A 21906-nucleotide genomic window follows, 5' to 3' on the forward strand; every position below is an offset into this window, starting at 1 on the left:
TTAATTTGATCACAAGATTATTAATGAGAAATAAGTTATCACATCATACTCCTAGATTACTATGGATCTTCAGAAGATAAGATGAAATATGTAGAAAAAATGTAATACATGCATATAAATACACATATATACTCTACTACAAACAAAGGGTCATGGGATCATATCTAACCTGTTAGATAGATAGATAGATAAATGGATGGATGAATAGACAGATACTTAATGCGTTGAATGATCTAAATAGAAACATCATATGAAATCAAAAGACACTAAAATATTTATCCCAATTGTAGAGACTTGGAAAATTCTAAAAAATTCATCAAATAAAATGGAAACTATAGAATGGATTATTTTAGCATATAAAAGATTTTTCACAACAAAAAGAATGAATCAAGAACATTCTTTAAAAAAAAAAAAAGGAGTTTAAAAAATTAAAAAAACATCAATGTGATAAAGCTCCCTGATAAATATCTAAAAACCAAAATTTTGAAGGAATCGAAGCAAATCAATGATAATGATCATATTGATGATAATTAGCATTTATATAGTACTTTAAGATTTGCAAAGTTCTTTATGCATATAATCTCATTTGATCTTCACAGTAACTCCCAGAATAGGCACCATTATCATCCCTATTTTACATGAGAGGAAACTGAGACTGAGAGGTTCATGATTTGCCCAAGGACACACAGCTAGTATTTTGAGGTCAAACTTGAACTCAGGTCTTCCCAACTCTGGATCCAGTGTGCTTTGCATGATGGCACCACGTAGCTGTAAAAATAATAAATTAAAATCTATTTCCTAATTGACAAATGTCAGAGGCATGGGTAGTTCTCAAAAGAAGCAAACCTGGAATAGCAATATGGATCTTGGAATGAGAAAGAACTTAATTTGATTCCCACTGCCAACACTTCCAAGCCTCCATGGGAAAATCATTTAATCTCTCTAAGACACAGTTTTCTCATCTGTAAAATAGTGATAGTAATCTATTGTTAGACTTTAAAAAATTAATAGATGAAGAAGGCATTAAAAATTCAGGAAGTCATAATGTGCATAGCACAGAGTACTTGTTTCTTCTCTCCTCAACCTTCCTATCCCATTCCTTCATCTCTACTGATTAACTAAAGACCTAAATTTAGCAACAGAAGCTATCACCAGTCTCTTCTCTCTAAATTTATACCTCAAGTCCTCTCAGGAGGCCTTAATCCTTTTTAAAACTAACTCCTCTATTTAAAGAAAACAATTTTTGGTGCCGTGTATTTATATCACTATAATTTCTGGAAATACTCCAAAACCCCATTCCCTATTTATTAAAGGAAAAAATATCTGATTAACTCTTCTGACAATGTATCATGTCCTGTAAGGAGAAAATTTGCCCATTTCTTTCAAGTTAATATCATAGGTCTCTTCTCCCTTTCATAGCAAAATCCAAGGAGAAGAGGCAGAGGAGAACTACTGACATTTGTTGCTTCCAGTTTTTTACCTCTCATATTCTCCTCAGCCCTTTTCAACAGTTTCTGGCCTCATTACTGACTGAAATTGGATCACCAATGTCCTTCTTGGTATTGTAAAAGCACTTTGTAAAATATATAATCCTCCACAAATGTAAGTTGATGTTTTTTGTTATTCTTCCAGATCTTAATCCTACAGTCTTATAGAACTCTGAAAACACAGAATAAACACCCATCACAGAGACACCCATCACAGAGACTCTCCAGGTGGACTTCACATTGGAGCTCTTCAAACAAAACTCCAAGAGGACCTACTCCAAGATTGTTCAATCTCCAAGAGCTACAAGTACATTTACAGAACTGTTGGATGACCAATAGTCCATTCCTCTGAAAACTTACCAAGGCATGATCAGCAACAATGAAGAGTTCAATGTACTTCTTTTCTTTTAGGTACAGCTGCATCTTTATGACAGATTAAAAGGAAACCATTAATATGTCCCTTTTTGTCAATGCTTTTCATCTAAATAATTCCATAACATGGAAAAATCAGTTAATTAATATTTTACAGATAAAGCAAAGGAAGCAGAAAGGGGCATAGCTGAAGAAATGGAGAGTAATATCAACAATACAAATATGACTCACTTTTCTGACTCATTTCTCTATCTTTTTTTTGCCTCTCTGACACTCTCAGCGTCTCTCCCTTCTGTTTCCCTTCATTGTCATATCTTCTCTTTTCTCTCTCTCCTCTTCTTTGATCTCTTCTCTCTCACTTCCTTTTTCATCTATAAGTTTTTCTATGTTTTTCTCTCTCACCTATCTTTTTTAAACTGTTGAATTGTTTTAATTTTTCTGTTCATGCATAACATTAACTTTTTAAAATGCATATTTCTTTATGAATCATTTTGGGAAAGAAAATTCAGAATAAAAGGGAAAAATTACAAGGGAGAAAAAAAAAGATATGAACATAGCATGTGGTGATTTACATTCAATCACCATAGTTCTTTTTCTGGATGCAGATGGTATGTTCTTTTGGTTTTTTTCTTATCATTCTTTTTTTTATTAAAGCTTTTTATTTTCAAAACATATGCATATATAATTTTTAACATTCATCTCTGCAAAACTTTGTGTCCAAATTTTCACTTCCTTCCCCTACTCCTTTCCCTAGATGGCAAGTAATCCAGTATATGTTGAACATGTACAATTCTTCTACACATATTTCCATAATTATCTTGCTGCACACACAAGAAAAATCAGATCAAAAAGGGAAAAAAATAAGAAAGAAAAAATGCAAGCAAACAACAACAAAAAATGAAAATAGTATGTTGTGATCCACTCTCAGTTCCCACAGTCCTCTCTCTGAGTGCAGATAGCTCTCTTCCTCACGAGACTATTGGAATTGGCTTAAATAACCTCATTGTTAAAAAAAAAAAGCCATTTCCATCAGAACTAATCATCGTATAATCTTCCTGTTGTGTACAATGTTCTCTTGGTCCTGCTGATTTCACTTAGCATCAGTTCATGTAAGTCTCTTCAGGCCTCTATGAAATCAATCTGCTGATCATTTCTTATAAATCAATAATATTCCATAATTTTCATATACCATAATTTCTTTATCCATTCCTCAGTTGATGGGCATCTACTTATTTTCCAATTCTCTGCTACCATCAAAAGAGCTGCTATAATTATTTTTGCACATATTTTCTAGCCCTTTGGGTATAGTTCCAAATTACTCTCCGGATTGGTTTTATCAGTTCCAACTCTACCGCTAATACATTGGTGTCCCAGTTTTCCCACCTCCCGTCAAACATTCATCATTATCATTTCCTGTCAGTATGATGGCATTTTCTATTCGAAGTGTATTGGGACTGCCTTGGATCACTGAAGCATTGAGAAGAATCAAATCTTTCATAGTTGATCATTGTACATCTTGCTATTACTGTGTACAATATATTCATGGTTCTGCTTCTTTCACTTGGTGCCAGTTCATGCAAATCTTTCCAGGCCTTTCCAAAATCAGGTTATTGATCATTTTATAGAACAATAATACTCCATTATTTTCATATACCACAACTTATTCAGTCATTCCCCAATTGATGGGAATCTACTCGTTTTCTAATTAGTTGCTAGCACAGAGCTACTATAAATATTTTTGCACATGTGGGTACTTTTCTCTGTATACCCTGGGATACAGACCCAGTAATGGCACAACTGGGTTAAAGGGTGCCCAGTTTGATAGCCTTTTGGGCATAGTTTCAAATTGCTCACCAGAATTTCACAACTCCAATGATGCATTAGTGCCCCAGTTTCCTCCATTCCTTCCAACACTTATCATTACTTTATTCTGTCATCTTAGCCAATAAGAGAGATGTCAGGTGGTACTTGAATTGTTTTAAATTTGCATTCCTCTAATCAGTAGTGCTTTAGAGCATTTTTTTCATATGATTATCTATGGCTTTAATTTCATCATCTGGAAAAGGTCTATTCATATTCTTAATCTCTCATCTATCTTTCTTTTTTTCTTTCCTCATTTGTTTTCCATTTTCCACTTTTTCTATTAACTTTTTCATCTGTTGGTCTTACTCATCTGTATTCTTTTTCATTTTTTCTCTTTATCTAATTCTCACTCTCTTCTCTCTCTTTTTATCCCTTATCTGTCTCTTTTTTTTCATCTCCCTTCTCTCTCCCCACCTCTTTTTATTTCTCTTTTCCTGTTTCACTTTTCTCTTTATATCTCTTGTTTTTCTTTGTGTGTATATCTTGGTCTTTCTGTCTCTGTCTCTGTGTCTGCCTCTCTGTCTGTCTCTGTCTCTTTCTGTTTTTCTCTCTGTGTGTCTTTGTCTCTATTTCTCTATCTCTGTCTCTCTCTTCTTCTCTCTGTCTCTGTCTATTTGTCTGCCTCTTTTCTATTCCCCCCTATTTCTCCGGATTAATTTATAAAACAAAGTATTTTTTCCACCATGAAAGTTGAAAAAAATAAGCAGTTATTTAGTATTTAATATGTGCCAGGCACTACAGTGTGTGCTATACATGAACAAAACAAACAAGTAAAAACATTAAAAGTTTACTCACTTCCAAACTGAGGCTAGACCTGGAGCCCTGGGTGATGGCCTCTCTCTTGGAAAAGTTATACACCACACAGCTCCCGTTGCTTATGTCTTGGATTTTGTGCTCATATTTGAAGATGGCATGCTCTCCCTGATCACTGTGCTCTAGAGGTTCGATGAGATACCTTTGGTCATGCTTCCTGATGTATCCCCTGTGGAGCATGAAAATGCAGACCATCTATCTGCCCAGGGATTGTGGAGAGAGGACCATATTCCATTCCTGGAGCTTTAAGTGCTTCAACTCAAAAACAGTGATACGTAATAACATGGAGAGGAACTATTTATTCCTTATACAGTTGGAGAATGGGGAAGATATGGGAAACATTCATTTTTTTTTTCAAAGTGACTTGCCTAGGGTCATATGACTAGTAAGTATATGAGACCAGATTTGAATTCAGGTCTTCCTGACTGAGAACTGTTGTTCCATTCACTTCCCTTCCTAGAAATATGTTTATCTCAAAAATCCCTAATTCCCAGGTAAGCTGAGATGCTGGGTAAGCTCTTTCTGAAGGCTCATAGGCAGAAGTCTGGCTGCCATTCCTAATTCTGTCTTTTCTCTGGACCCAGGATGCAGGAAGAAAAGGAAATCCTAAATGCCCAGCCCTAACTTCCTGTTGTGGCTCTTAGGAGCAGACATTTAGAACTAGAAAGAATTTCTCTGGCAGATCATGTAATCTGACTCTGTCATTTTACAAATGAAGAAGCTCAAGTTCAAAGTTGCTGAAGGTCAAACAGGGAGTAGATGGCAGAATCTTTTCATCATATCCCAGTCCTTTCTTGCCATTCCTTCTTTCCTCTCAAAATCACAATAGTACCTACTGGTATCTAAGGACTATATGATGAGACCTTAAATTCGTAAGTGAGTTTGGGCTCCAGAAGACTTTTGATAGTGGAATTCAGTGTGCCTTCTAATAAGGGGGTGATAATAATATATATGCTGGAAGGAGCACTGGACTGGGAGCCAGAAGCCAATCTTCTTCTCATCATGGTTTTTTAAATGAATCACTCCCCTTTACTGGATTTAGGTTTCCTTATAAAACATTCATATCCCCTCTAGCTCTGATTATCTACGGCCTCTTGCTGCAGTTTTTCCCCATGAATTTTGTTTTCCAACTTCGACAAAGCCAGGCCATCCTCATTATCTCTCCAGAATCAACCTTTAAATTTCACAGATTGGGGAATAAAGGAGGCCCATGAATCATTTCTCCAGTGCTGGTGTACTGCCAAGGAATGCCATGTCAGTTTATTGATTCATTTTCCCTGAAATATCCATATTTCTCATGAATCACAAAAGAGTCCAAAACTATCCCACCCCCACGATTCAAGCTGGCCTATTCTAATTAGATCTTGAACACACTCGGGTCCATTAGAAGTCACAAAGACTCACCATTTGTTGTCAGTTAAGCTTAGTCAGTGGTTGGAGTATTGAAGTTCTGGTTCTTACCTTAAACCATCACAGATACTGAGGCTAACAGCAGAGTCCTTTTCATGAAGGACGTGCCCTTGGTAATAACAATGATCCTATAGGAAATGAGAGAGAGGGAGGGAAAGGGGAAAGAGGAAATTATAGACAGATAGAAAAAAAGGGAAAGACAGGCAGAGATAAAAAGGGAGAGACACAGAAAGACAGAAATACACAGAGACAGAGAGACAGACAGAAAAACAGATAAACAGAGAGATACAAAGAGAGAGACAGAGGCAGAGATGAGGGGAAAAATAAGGGAGGGAGAGAAAAAGAGAGATATATGGAGAAATATGATAATAATCCTTTATATAGTAGCTTTGCTTTTTACCTCATTTGATCCTCTCAACTACCCCAGGAGGTGATTAATATTATTGTTCTCTTTCCATGGATTAAAAAAACCAAACTCTGAATCTGAGAAATGTAAGTGGATATTCCAGAGTCAGACATCTAATAAATTTCTTAATCAGGATTTATACTCAGGCTTTCCTGATTCAAATTCAGAGTTCTATGCTGATCTATATATCATCTAGCTGATATGTGTGTGTATTTAGGTGTATATATGTGTGTGTTTATACATATATGTAAATTAAATAGCTACCAATTTCAATATCTATAACTTCATGTTCATACATATGTACTTGTATACACACATATATATGCATATGTACATATATATATACATATAAGCATATGCCTACCTACATATCAATTTATTCATATATACAAAGAGATTTAAGTAAATAAACCTACAATGATGTATGTATGTGTGTTTGTGTGTATAAATTATGGGACCTGGCCAGGAGCCCAATCTTTAAGAACATATAGAGAGAGGTTCAGCTGGTGAGATCCCCAAGTGAATGATGAAGACACAAGCAATCCATCTTTGGTTCCATTTTGCTGATTATATAATGAAACAAAACCTCTTTGATTGGCTCTGGGCCAGAACTGGAGTTCCATGGCCCCAATCTACTTAGGTCTCATTCCTGTCAGTTTGACTTTTTCCACCACCTGGTTCTGGTGAGTCAAAAGAGTCAATGAAATAAGGGAAGAGGGCTGGGCCTTCCTAATATGAGGCTGATGTGTGGCCTGGGAGTGAGGATGGCTGCTCTCTGACTCTCTGGGTTTGTTCTGCCAGATTTTAGGTTATTAGAGATGGCTATTGATCTGTTGAGCTTTTAGAAATCATGAGAGTGAGCCAGTGTGAGGCACCTATGTGATTTCTAAGTGAAGAATATAGAGTCCAATCAACATTGAACTCCAGTTCTTTAAGGGGGCTTTTTTTTTCATTTTCTTTTATTCAGTTCCTGAAATATATTGGCTAACTGAAGCCTGTTGCTAGTTAATATTAACTCCACTGAGCTAAAATCTGATTCCTGGATTGGTAATATTAAGGGAAGTTTTCCTTTGTGTGTTTGTCGTTTTGTTATTTTTGTTGACATTCTTCAGATAAAAAGTCAAAGGGAAATTTAGCTTCCCAAGGTGATTTATTCTCACTTTTTTTGGTGAAAGAATTATCCTGACTTGGAGCCTTTTGATTTTTTTTAACTTGTACATTTCTCTTTCAGTCAGCCCACAGTGAACCTTTTAAATGTAGTTTAATCTGTAGCTTATCTTAATTTCCTTATAGTCTATTTAACTAGGTTTTTTAGGGGATATATGAGATTTATGAATTTCTATGCTAGATTTTTATATTCAAATCTCTCTTTTTCTCTCTCTCACTCACTTTTTTCTCTTTGTTTTTTGTTCATTTAAAAAAACCTGTTAGAAGCCTGGTTTTTGTTCAGTTGATTTTTTTTTAATTCTGAACCTCTGCATAGGGTAATAAAACATGTTTGTTACTTCCATATTTTTTATATTGTAGCAGATTTATTCAGCAACAGTAACTTACCACATAAACTCAAAGAGGAGATATTTGTCCTATAGAATCCCCACTTCACCAGAGTCAATTTTGGGGAAACATCCTTGTTGTAATCTGCTTAAAGGCTCATCCAGCAGCAATGTCACATTTGAATTCAAATTTGGCAGAACCAATGCTACATCAAAATTGTAAGCAAGGCTAAGCTCAATCTGTCAAGCCATTTAATGCTATTGTGAAGAATAGCTCCCCAACACACACACACATACACACACACACACACACACACACATACACACACACACACACACATACACACACTTTTCTTCCAGTGATTTAGGGAAAATGTTTGCATTTTATTGCTTGCTATATGTTTGAAGTAAATATGTTTGTAAAACTTAATTGATGGTCGGCTAGGTGGTTCAGTTGTAACCCAATCAGGTAATCAGAAGGACCAGAGTTCAAATCCAACTTCAGAAACTTACTAGCTGAGCAAATTACTTAACTCTGATTGCCTCAAAAAATGATATTGAATAGTTAAGTAGAATGAGAAAGTTAATAGTCAGAAAGAATACATAGGAATGGCAACTGGATGGATTCCATAGTATTAGAGAAGAGATACCCTATCCCTAGAACTTCAAGGAGGATATATAGCCATCCTAACTCTGGAAGACTGATATCAGGGAATCAAGAGAGGAAACAGGGAGAGACAGACATGGAGAATGACTTATGGATGGACAGAAAAAGACAGGAAGAAATTATGCTGTTTTTAAATTTTTTATTCTCAGAATCCAGTTGGCTGTATCATGGAAAACCATGAATACATGAGAACCAGAAAAGCAAACAAACCAAGTTAAATACTCTGCCCATAGCCTGAGGCTCTTCATACAATTTTAAATCCTTTGTTTTTGCAAGATTCATCTCAAGTCCTAACCACATGAAGTTTTTTCTTGGCCACATTTCAACTCAAATGTGCTCAATAAACAAGTAGGAATGAATACCTGGTTTTCCTATACATAACATAAATGTGTCTTAGATTCTTAATTACTTTCCTGTTTGGAATGGCAATTTCATAGAATTATAGATTTCTTATGGAAGAGACTTTTAAAATTCATCTTGTCCAATCCCTCTGTTTTACAGATGAGCAAAATGAGTTCCAGTAAAATTAAATGACTGGCCAAGATCATACAGGAAATAAAAGTCAGAGGTGGGATTTTAATGCAAGTAATAGTATGTCCATAGATTCAAGGTTAGAGAAGGGACAACAAAGTATAGAAAAGGAAATTGAGGACAAGAAAAATTAAACAAATTTGCTCAAGGTCACAAAGGTAATCAGCATCAGAGGCAGAGGAATTGAACTTGGCTCCTATGATTCCACAGTGAGTGTTCTTTTCCCTATGCCAGGGCTGTCTCCCCAGAGCATCCACTCAAAACCCTTCTTTTAGAGATGAGGACCAGCAGTGGAGTTTGGTTGTATAGGATGGGGACATTCTACATAAAGCATTTCTTCTGGGGAAAGAGTCTGACTTCAGGGACTAATGATTTCACAGAAGAACCAGTTGAAGACTATTTGCTAGACTAACATTCTAGAATTAATAAATGCATATTTTTCAAAACTTTGAATATTACAAAGAATCTGTTACTCAAGAGAATAGAAAATCCTGTTTTTATCCCAGGCCTTTAGCACAGTAGCCCCTGTTAGGCAATTAACAAATTTTTGATGATTAAATTAAATAAGCAATGCAGTTATTATTGTCTCTCCTTTTCTGATGCAAAAATGAAAAATTTATTAGAATAATTTTCTTACATGAGAAAACTAAATATTGATTCTGTATTTTACATGTGGTTCCATTTTTGAAATTGATTCAATTCTGAAATCTCACTCACTTTACCTAAAATCCCAACTCTTTTTGTTTGTCTCTCAGTGATGAAGCTCATTAGTTCAAAAAGTCTGTCTTCCTCTTTCATAGTTAGATTCCAAGGTTTACTCTCTCTTCTGATGATTTTTAATTAAAAAAAAACTCTGAACTAAGTTCAGAAGGTCAATATTCTCATAAAACACTGTAATTCTGATGGAATTGGTATCTTAGCTGTACCTACAAATCACCTATTCCAAGGACACTCGTTATCCCCTGTAATTTCATGTCCTTAAAATTCCAAGACATGTGTATGTTATCCTGGAGAGCATGCAAGTTGAATTGGTGCCATCTTTGTTTATTTTTCTCTAATTAAAGGTGACCTTATTTCATTCCCAGCAGCAGTGAGACCTTTATCCTTGAATAACCTCAGAATACAACTGAGTTCCCCAAATCCATAAAACATTCTGGTAAGAATGAGATGGGTGGTCTTGGTCCCACAAGTGAATGTAAGTCCCATCCTTTAAAGTAACCAGATATGATGCCCTCATCCCCATGATGCTATCAACCCTAACTTGCATTATTTCCTCACCTACCCTATTTTGCTTTTTTTGTTCTATATTTATGAAAAGAAGTTGCAACTGCAATTCTTGGTCTTAAAACTGAGGCAGTCATCAATCTGCTTTATTAATAGATTTGTACCTCCTTAATAAATTATCATATTGCTTAGAATAAATCGCCTCGGTCTACCTTTGTTGAATTTCACCCATATTATGTCTTAAAGGACATCCAATGATGCAATCCAAATTTATCATGTCCATTATAATACCCACCGCCCCCACAATGTGTCTCCTACCTTGAGCTGAGGTTTTGTGGTGATCTCCTCCCCAATTTGGGAATAATGTGTTTCGCTGTAGTTTGGGGCTACAAGGTCCCTGGAAAGGAATAAAAAAATAGTTACTTTTTCTTTTAAGACCAATAAGAAAGGCTTTCATGGGACAGTTCCCCCAACTGTTCTCTTTACTTTGTGAAGTTCTTTTTCTTCTCAGGGAGGATGCTGAACCTCACATAATGTTTTAAGACTCATCTGAAGAAATGAAAATATAACTGATTGGCTGAGCAGCTGATCATTTGTTGTTATAGTAAATAATATCATCCTGGAACCTCAACTAACCTTTAAAATGGGGATAATAATTTCTGAATATGATCCAATGGAAAGGTCCAATATGTAACATGTGAAGGGGCGATGTAAGTATCTGGGGAACGGTCCATTTCAGCAGAATTAGGGAGGAAACCTGCTGCTATTGGGAGACAATTGGAGTAATTCAATCAACAGACTCTCTTTCAAGAGCTCATGTTGGATCAGTGATCATGGGAATGGGAAAGTGGAGGGTGGAAAATGAAAGGGATGTGGAGGGGGAAACACTGACAGGACATAGTAAGAGCTTGCAAATGGGATCTGAGATAGAGACAAAAATGACACGTTTTCGAGGATGTATATATGCATGGGGAGATGCTGATGTCTGTTACAAGAGGGGGAAATCCGAGGGAGGGCAGGATTATGGAGGGAAAGTTTATAAGTATCCGGGGAGCCTGAAGGTAACAAGGAATGAGCTCATCCAAACTCAGAGACTTAGTACTGTGTAACCTTGGCCAAGCCACTTACCTCCTCTCAGCACCAGTTTTCTCATCTGTACAATGGGAACTATAATGACACCTTGCAGGGTTGTGAAGATCAGATAAGATATTTGTAAAGTACTTAGCATAGTGTCTGAAAAAAAAGTGGACCCTATGCAAGTGTTCACTATTTGTCAAGAGCATTATTAAGAGGATGAGTTCACCTTGTGGACACACTTTCTTTTTGTGCTACTCTATTCTTTTCTCCCCCAACTCTTCCTCTTTCCCTCCCTCCATTTCTTTCTCTCCTTCCTCTCTCTCTCTTCCCTCTTTCCTTCCCTCACCAATTTCTCTCTCTCTTTTTCTCTTTCTGACTTTATCTCTCTCTTTCTTACTCTCTCTCTCTGACTCTCTTGCTCTTTCTATCTCCTTCTCTCTGGCTCTGTCTCTGACTCTGTCTGTCTGTCTGTCTCTGACTCTGTCTATCTATCTATCTCTCACTCTCGCTCTCCTGCTCACTTTTACATTCACTCTCTCTTTCTTCCCCTAGACTGTAGTCAAACTAGGCTATGTTTTGGCATGGAAATATAAATTCCACTGTCATGTTTCCATTCTTAGACTTGGGGTCAGGAAAATGGTTTCAAACCCTGTCTTTGATACTTGCAAATTAACTCCCTGAGTCTCAATTTCTTCTCCTTTAAAATGATGAGTTTAGATACAATGATCCAGATCTAGATCTCGGATATTATTTTTGATACTATTTAATCCTACTTTTGACAATATCCTCCCTTCTCCTTTTGCTATTAAATGCCTGCCTGTTATTTATAGCCCAACACAAATACCTCCCCTGCAAAATACTCCAGGCTCTACCAGTGAGTAGCCACCTTTTCTCTTTTAACTCTGACCCTGACCTAGAACTTTGTTCTCCACATCTCGTGTACTTTCTTTGTAAGGTGTTGCCTTATTCTCATCTATGTGTCTTCTAGAATGTGTGATGTAAGCCACTTGATTCTCTCCTTCTCATAACCTCTTCCCTTTCAGAGATATTCTCTACATAGCCACTGAAGTGATGTCACTTCTCTGGTCAAAAAGCTTCAATGGCTCCCTATTGCTTTTACAATCAAAACCAAACTTCTTTTTTTTTGGCATCCCAAACTCTTCCTATTCTGGTAGTGGTCTCTTCCTAAGCACATCACACGTTAACTCCAGCCATTCCTTTTAGATTTTAGTCAAACTGGTCTATTCATAATTTCTGACATTTATTCTCTCCTCCTTCTATCTTTGTACAGGTTTTCCCCAATGGCTGGAACATCTTTCTCTCAACCCTTCAGAATCCTTAGATCCCTTCAGAGCTTATTTCTAGAGTCTCTTCCTATGTGACATCCTTCCAGATTCACTTAGAAGCTAGTGTTCCCTCTCCATGACATTGTAAAAATTCTATTTATTTGTACATATTATATATATATATATATATATCTCATGTCTTCCAATTGAATTAATATAAGCTGCTTGAGGGCAAGAAACAATATTTCTGTCTTTGTATTTTCAGTGCCACACAATAGGTACTTTAAAGGAGCTTGTGACATGGGTGATAGAGTACTGCACTTGAAGTCAAGGAATTCTAGTTTTAAATCCTAGCTTAGCTGTGTGACCTTGACTAGACTGAAGTCCTCTGCACCTTCCATGGGTTCATTGGGACTCAGTGGCCTCTTAGGCCCCTTCCAGCCCTGGATCAATAATAGGGTTAGAGATCTTAAAATTATTAATCTTTTAATGTGATCACAACTCCTTGATTGACTAATTGGCCTTAGAAGGAAGAAGTAAAAGCAATTGTGCATTGTGGGAGAGAAATGGAAATTAAAAAGATGGGAATTTATACTTGATTTCAGGAAAATCTTCCTATTAATTAGAGTACTCTAGAAACAGAATTGGCTGCTATAGGATCTATTGGGTACCCAACTCCCCTGCAACTGCTCAATTTTCAAGTAGGGCTGATTAAAAAGCATAAGATGGGCCAGAAATTGGTCAGCCTAGATAATTTCTAAGGTCTCTTGGTACTGTGAGAGTCTACAAATCTATGAATCAATCGCAAAGAAAATTTCCTTAATAGAAAGGAAAATTTGGGTTTTTTTTTTATTTACCAGAGACAGTTTAAACAAAATTTGGATAATTCCATGTAAGTTTCTTTATAATTTTAAATACTCTGCAACTCACTCGGTCTTTTTCAAGTGAAGTACCATTTGTGTACCATGAAGAATCATCTCATAGAGAACTTCTGAATCATATTTTTCCTGGAAGAAAAACATATATTCCAATTAGTTCAAGATAATTGGGACAATGTGAACCATTGTAACTTACATATAATAAGCACTTAATCAATGTTTATTGAGATTAATTCAATTTTCTCTGTTTCTTTCTTTCTCTTCCACAACTAAACACAGGTTGATACCAAATGCTAACTCACGGTTTAGGAAATGAATAAATTGAGTTAAGTATTATAGAGAGAAAAAACAGTGAAGTTTTCTAATTTAACTATAATAAAAAAGAAAACAAAAATAATTCATCTGAATGAGAAAGAAAACGTTATAGAACATATGAGGATTCCAAGGAACATATGTGAGACATTGATGGTAAGGAAAGAAACAGTTGGTAGTCTCAGCTATCCCAAGCTCAAGGTACAATCTATATGTCAGAGGCTCTTACATGACAAATGCTTGAGCGATCTCTCACCTCTCTGCCTCTTCCCCAGACAACTTGTTAAAATAAAAGATAGACTGCAGTAACCATTTTCTTTCACAAGCACAGAATTCATAATGCCCAAACATGACTTTACTGGGAGTTTGGTGAAACAGGAGAAAGTATGGGATTTGGGTTAAAAGTTCTAGATTTCAAATCCTGGCTTTGCTCTTTATTACCTGTGTGGTGTGTGATCTTGGACAAATCAATTAATCTGGGCCTCAGTTTCTGCATTTATAATAGATGATCAATGGGTACAAAGGACTTTTAAAAGGTCTAAGTCTGTGGCAGCTTCAGAGCATAGTGAATAAAACTATAGTAACATGGAGTCAGAAAGACTTTGTGATCTTCAACATGTCACTTAACCTCTCTCAGTTTCAATTCCTTCATCTGAATTCTGTCTAATTCATCACTCTTAAGTCCAATTTTGATTAGTTATCATTTATTATGCTCTGCAGTATAACAGGCATTGTGCTAAGTTCCAAAGATATAAAGAAAAACAAAAGAGTTACAGCTTTCAAAGAGCTCAGTCATCCTTATGAGGGGCACACAACATAAAATCTAATATGTATAAGAAAGCCACACATAGGATAAAATGGAAATACTCAACAGAGGGAAAGCACCAGCATTGAGTGGATTAGGAAAGTTTCCCTGGAGAAGATGGGATTTTAGCTGGAACCTGAAGCAAGCCAGGCAAGTCCCGAGATGGAGATCACTGGAAGAATTTGGGACAGCCATAAAAGTGCCCAGAGTCTGAAGATAGAATGTTTTTATGAAAAAATCAATAAAGTCCTTTTAATACATTTATTTTCCTAGAAAATAGGCATTGTTTAAGAGGCTTAATAAAATGGCATAGCGAGAAAAAGACAAATTCCCCCTTTTCCCTAATATACCATAAACCTGGGATACTCTTTCTGATAAAAATATATAAGTCACAGCAAAGGATATGTCTAGGGAATATCAATGAAGGAACTAGCACACATAGAGAAGATGTGGCTGGGTGCTCTTAGAGAATGATAAAATTAGAAATTTGGAAAGGATTTTATCAGCTGAGTCAAACTCACACACAGAGGAATCCCCACTATTACATATCTGCTAGGTCATGATTTCATATGGGGTTGTGTGATTAAATTTGAGGGTCATGAAAAATTTGGCAAGAATAAAATTAATTCTAAATCAAATGTGTGATGAATCCAAGGTGCTTTTGGCAGCACTCGTCCATGTTGCATTCTGTGCAACTTCACTCCAGCCTTAGTTCTGAACACAAAACTTATGTTTTTTATACTTCACATGCATAAAAACTGCCAGAAGCACCTTGCTCAGATTGGAGATGGAGTTATGTAAAAATTTCTCGAGTGAAATAGGGTCATGAGTGGGAAAAGTTTAAGAAGCTCTGGTCTAGTCTCTACTCAAAGACATTAATGGAGATAGAAGCCTTCACATCCCCAGACAGCACATTCTATCTTTGAACAGCTCTAATTATTGTGTCATCCTCCCCAACATCAGGACCAATTCTTCCACTTCACAGTGTCTCCTCAATGTTCTGGTCTATGTCCTGAAATCAAGCAGAGAAAGGGAAATCCTTTTTCATATCCTTCAAAACAACTTTCATGTCAACCTAAAATCTTCTCCAGGGGAAAAAAAAACAACTTATCTTCTTCAGATAATATGATGTATCATGGAATTTAGGCATCTCACCATGATGGGTACTCCATTCTAGATTATCTATCTAGAGAATTTCTTTTCCTTTTTCTTGTTTTTTTTTCTTTTTTCTTTGGTTAAGCCAATTGGAGTTAAATGACTTGCCCAGGATCACAACCTAGGAAGTGTTTCTGAGATCAGATTTGAACCCAGGTCCTCCTGATTTTAGGGCTGGTGTTCTATCCACCCAGCCACCTAGATGTCCAAGAGAGTCTTTCTTCTATGTCAGTATCTTTCTTAAACTGTGGCACCCACAACTCAGTCTACTATCCCATTTGTAGTCTGAGTAGGTAAGAAGACATGGGAACTGTTATTTCTTATTTGGAGAAGCCTGTCTGTCCAAACTCTGTCCATGATTCCATTTCAGCTGGAGACTTGCACCACACGCTGCTGATCTATACTGAACTTGCCATCCTGCTCACAGTGGGGTGCACATTTGATGTACATGTGGCCAAGAGTGAAGCACAGCCATGCAGAGGATGTGTGTGCCCAGGGCATACATAGGGAAAACTGTTTCTACACAGTTACTAATGTTATGAAGTATTGTCAATGTGCTGCTTTCTTTTGTTGGTCCAATGAGGACACTTCAACCATTGGTTTACCAAAAAAAAAATACCCAAAAGGTGGGGGGAGAGAGTCATGAGAAAGAAAAAACAACCAAAAAAGTGAAAATACTATGTTTAGATCCACATTAAGACTCCATAGTTCTTTCTCTGGATGTAGATACCATTTTCTACCATAAGTCTATTGGATTTATCTTGGATCCCAGCTATTGCTGGGAAAAGCTAAGTCTTTCCTAGTTGATCATCCCATAATCTTACTGAAACTGTGTTTAATGTTCTCCTGGTTCTGCTCACTTCACTCACCATCAGTTCCAGAAAGTCTTGCCAGCCTTGAGCTCTGTTTGCTCAAGATAAGCTAAGAACAGGGCACTCTAACATATCATGTACCCCTATTTTGGGTATTATTTTTTTCACAACATAATAAATATGGAAATATGCTTAAAAGGATAATACGTGTTTTCTTTAACCTATATCAGATCACTTGCTATCATGGGGAGAGGGGAGGGAAGTGAGGAAGGGAGAGAAACTTGGAAAACATAAAAACATAAAACATAAAAATGAATTTTGAAAACTATCTTTAGAAGTATTTGGAGAAATAATATACTATTGAGAAAACCAAACCAAACAAACAAACAAGAAAATAAAACAAAGCTTAAAGTTGTTGCATTTTCTTTCTCCTCACTCCCAGGCCACTCAGACATCATCATAAAGAACTGGAGGTCCAGGTGACTCTTACATCCAATTTGTATGTCAATGTTCCTCTATCATTCCTCCCTTTTGATTCAACACCACCATTCCCTCCCCCAAACGCTTTTTCCAGTAGAAATGATTCTGAAACTACAATTCAATCCCACAGTTTACAATGCTGATGAGCTGTACCACTTTAGGACCTCTTTCTAGAGGAATGGACATATTTACTCACATGAGTTGGCTGACCTGGGAGTGACCAACTAGAATGCTTCCATAAGATTATAGTCTTAAAATCTAGCTTGCTGCTTTGCCCTCCATAGCCTCAGTAGGTTCAGCTGACCTGCCAAGGTTTTCATGTCCTTATCATCTCTTCTACAAAAGTCCCTTAGGATTTGAGACTTTTTCCTTGCAGAACCCTCCTTTATGTATTGTCTTACAATTAAAGTGGGAGCTTCTTGAAATCAGGGACTACCTTTATTTTCTATTTATATCTCATTCAGAACACTAACAAACTTCAGAATTGGTTGGATCAAAATGAGGAAATTCAGAAATATTAAATGAAAACTCCACGGTTTACCAGGAGAACAGGTCATCTATCTCTTAGAAAGCAGTGCTAAACTCTATGAAAGGTAAAGTGTAAGTAAAGCTTAGAGAAATGCAGGGTTCTTGCCTCAGTGAGTTTTATGTTGATAGAGCAATCCAAAGCATTTTCATCATCCCCTAAAGGCTATTTATGGATTAAAGACCTATGGTGCATCTCAGCTACTCAGTGCTGATGGAGTCACATTTATTAAAAAGGACATCATCCTGGAGAGGTGGACTAAATATTTCCAGAATATCCTTAACAGATCATCATCAACCAATTCTGAAGTCATCATCTACATATGTCAGATTGAAGTTAATTTCTCTCTAGCTGAACTTCCTACTGAAGAAAAGGTTTTGAATGTATTAAGCTCCTTTCATATAGCAAAGCGCCTGGTGATGATTCTATTCAGCTGAGATTTACAAGGCTTATACAAAAACTGACTGAGATCTTGTGAGTTCATGACAGGAGGAGATTATTTCTCCAGCAGCTCAAGGCTGTTTCTATTGTCCATCCATATGAAGGAAAAGGAAATAAATTGTCCCGTGACAATCACAGAGTGGTTTGTTTCAGTCATTGACAGCAAAATTTTCCCAAGTCCTAATAGAATGGTCTGTCACTTTGAAGATGGTCATCTACATGAGAACCGATGTAGTTTCGGGAAGGGCTGAAGGATGGTTAATATATGTTTGTTGCCCAACAATTCTAGCAGAAATGCCAAGAACAGAAAAGAGATCTGTACACAGTGTTCACTGATCTGACCAAGGCCTTTGATGCTGTCGGTTGTGAAGGCTTATGAGAGATCATGGCAAAACTGGATTGCCCATGATGCCATTCTTGCTTAGGTTCTGAATAATGAATGATTGCTCTCATGCATTCCCAGTCACCAATAGAATAGAGCAAGATTGTGCACTTGCTCCTATATTTTTAGCATGATATTTTAGTGATGTTGTTGGACACCATCAATGAGGATGAAAAAATAACATTAAGGTCATTTACTACAATGTGGGTAAATTATTTAATTTGAAAAAAACTGCAAGCCTAGACAAAAGGAGGAGAATTGGTTTACAACTTATTGTTTTCAGATGGTTGTGCATTCAATGCCTCTGAGGCTGAGATGCAATACTGTATGAATTAATTCTCTGCTGCTCATGCTGAATTTGTTCTGACATCAACATCAAGAAACCCAGAGGTTCTCCACCAGCCAGTACCACATCATCCCATATGTGGAACCATCAATCATAGCAAATGGGGACATTTTGATTGCTGGGTGATAAGCTTACTTACCTTGGCAGAATACTATCCAAGGATGTAGACATAGATGATGAGATTTATACACACATTGCCAGGGCTAGCTCAATAAAGGAAAGTGTGGGGAAGAAGAGGTAATAGACTGATTACCTAAATGAGAGCTTATGTTGTTGTAAGCCTCTGAAACTTGAGCAGTGCTAGGAAACCGATCACTGCCATTTATTTGTATTGTCTTAGGAAGATTCTGAGCATCACTCAACAAGACAAAGTACCAGACAATGAGGGCTTTCTCTTAGCTGAGCTGCTAAGTATTCAAACTCTACTGTAGAAAGGATAATTCTGATTGGCTAACATTGTTCCAAAGACTATTTTAGGGAGAATTCACACAAGTCAGAAGAAGAGAAACAAAAATATTCTCAAGATCTCTCTGATAAACTTTTGCTTCCACTGTAAAACATGGGAGACACTGGCACAGGGCCACTCAGATGCCTGCATCTGTATTAAAGGAGTCTCTATGCTCTATGACCAAAGCAGAGTCTCTCAAAAAAAATGGGAGATATGTAAATTTAGAGAGGTCTCTATCCCAAATGTTCATACTGATTATTTGTGCTTGACCTATGGTAAAGCCTTGCAAGTTCATATTAGTCTGATCAGCCCAAGTCAGACATACTGTACATTGACCCGGCCAACACAGTAATACTATTTCAATCCTCTTCGAGCACAAAGGACAACAACCTGCCATAATTCTTGGCACAAATTTAGCTTCTACCAATTATAAATACCTACCAAGGCACAACCTGATGACCAGAATTAAATGTCAAGTGAAGTTTTCTTTCAGAACCCAAGACAAATCCATGTTTATACATAAACACTTCAAAATATCCTTGAAAATACAATATATAAACTATACTGAGGCCAGACACAGACAAAGCTGCTGCCTGCAATCACTCAGGAATAATATTGAACATTAAAATTTAATATAATGCTTTTAACTCATGTTGCTATACCAAATGATCACACCCTACAAAGCCTGTGGAATAAAAAAGCTTCTAAATATAGAGACTTAGCAGAAAAAAATTCAAATCCATGAAAGAACCAGATGGAGTACATATCATCCCTATTATTTTAACTGCTGGTGTAATTGTCCTCAAGATGCTTCCATTAAGCTTAAGAAAGATGGGCTCACTCAGATACCTTTATCCATGTGTGCAATAATTGGAAGAATTTTAAATATAAAAGAAGAAAGATAAATTATTCTAAAGCATTTTCCCATTTAACCATTGAAAAGTCAGAAAAAATGAGTTAATTATAATCAATCACAAAATTATGGAATTATAGAAAACAAATATATTTATCTGCCAAAACTTCTCCAGAACATTAAAAAACTGAAAAAGAATAGTAGAATATTGATTCATCCCTATGCTACTTCCAAAAATTAAAGATAAAACAAGATGATAGTCAGTGAAAAAAAAAACCTTAAAAATAAACAAATAAAAAAGAAACACTTATGATCTACTAGTCTAGACAAATACTTTCCAAATGAGAAAATGAATACTAACAGATTTGGAAAAGGTCTTTTAAAAAGTCTGTAATAATATTTTAAAGATAAATTTTATTGATATCTTATTTTACATCATCTAAATTGTGTTGAACTTCTTCAATATGAGTGTAATTGCATATATGAAAGAATAAAATGAGGATAAGAAATTATATCAGTTAATTATTTCTTAATTTGGTTTAGTAATTGATGCATCAAGGAAATGTAAAGGAACCTTCAAGGGGAAATCCTATTTCAGTCCTGATATAAATGTGTTACAATTATTATTATGAAAGCAAATAAGACTTAGGTGGAAGATTTAAAACTTGTAAATTGAAGTGACCTGAAGACTTAAAGAAAGTCAGTGAGCTTGTTTAATGAAAAGTCACAAGATGATATAATCCTTGAAGAAACCAAAGCCACTGATCCAATATTTTGTAAACTATTTGGAAAATAGATAAAGAAGGAATTTGACAGGATACCTTCTATGTCACAAATATGGCACTGATATCTAAATCAGGAAGAGCCAAAAAAGAGAAAGAATATTATGGACTAATCTTCCCAAATGAATATTGATGAAAGAATTTTAAATAAAATATTAGAAAAAATTACAGCAATTTATCAACAGAATAATACACTGATATTATTGGTATAAATGCCAACCACTTTATTTATACCAATAATTTATACCAAGTTATTTATACCAGGTATAAATATTGACTGATTCAATATCAGGAAAACTATTACCATAATTGACCATATCAATAAGAAAACCAACAGAAATCTTTTGGTAATTTCAATAGATGAAGAAAAAGCTCTTGACAAAATACAGAACCCATTCTAAAAACACTAGAGAGCATAGAGATAAAGGGAACTTTCCTTAAAATAATAAGCAGTATATATCTAAAACCTATAGCAAGAATTATGTGTAATCAAGAGAAGCTGGATTCATTCCCAAAAAAGATCAGGAGTGAAACAAGCATGCCCATTATCACCACTATTATTCAACATTGTACTAGAAATGTTGGGTTTAGCAATAAGAAAAGAAAAATAAATTAAAGCAATTAGAATAGGCAATGAGGAAATAAAACTATCATTCTTTGCAGATTATATAATGATATACTTCAAAAATCCTAGAAAATCATCCTTTAGAATTTGGAAAATCTACTTAATACAATTCATAGCTTTAGCAAAGCTGCAGGACATAAAATAATGCCCCACAAATTATCAACATTTCTATATATTACTGACAAAGCCTTGCAAGAAATAGAAAGAGAAATACCATTTAAAATTACTGTAGACAAAATAAAATATTTGGGGGTCTACTTGCTGAGGCAGACATAAAAACTATATGGACACAATTACTTCTCACACAAATAAAGTCAGATCTAAACAATTGGAAAATATCAATTTTTCATGACTGGTCCAAGCTAATATAATAAAAATGACAATTCTGCCTAAATTGTTCTATTTGTTTAGTGCCAAATCAAACTTCTTCAG

General features: G+C 35.9%; 1 protein-coding gene across 1 annotated transcript in view; it reads right to left on the bottom strand.

Moving 5' to 3' along the window:
• Positions 1-21906, bottom strand: part of ADAM7 (ADAM metallopeptidase domain 7) — a 66898-nt gene that overhangs the window by 37226 nt on the left and 7766 nt on the right. Inside the window, exons 4-9 of the mRNA XM_031949194.1 lie at positions 13560-13636; positions 10585-10663; positions 5997-6073; positions 4537-4704; positions 2156-2187; positions 1848-1897 (exon numbers count right to left, since the gene is read on the bottom strand). Of these exons, the coding sequence (XP_031805054.1) occupies positions 1848-1897; positions 2156-2187; positions 4537-4704; positions 5997-6073; positions 10585-10663; positions 13560-13636 (483 nt within the window). The remainder of the gene's footprint in view (positions 1-1847; positions 1898-2155; positions 2188-4536; positions 4705-5996; positions 6074-10584; positions 10664-13559; positions 13637-21906) is intronic.

The sequence above is a fragment of the Sarcophilus harrisii genome, chromosome 2 (assembly GCF_902635505.1).
Source record: "Sarcophilus harrisii chromosome 2, mSarHar1.11, whole genome shotgun sequence".
Classification (NCBI taxonomy): domain Eukaryota; kingdom Metazoa; phylum Chordata; class Mammalia; order Dasyuromorphia; family Dasyuridae; genus Sarcophilus; species Sarcophilus harrisii.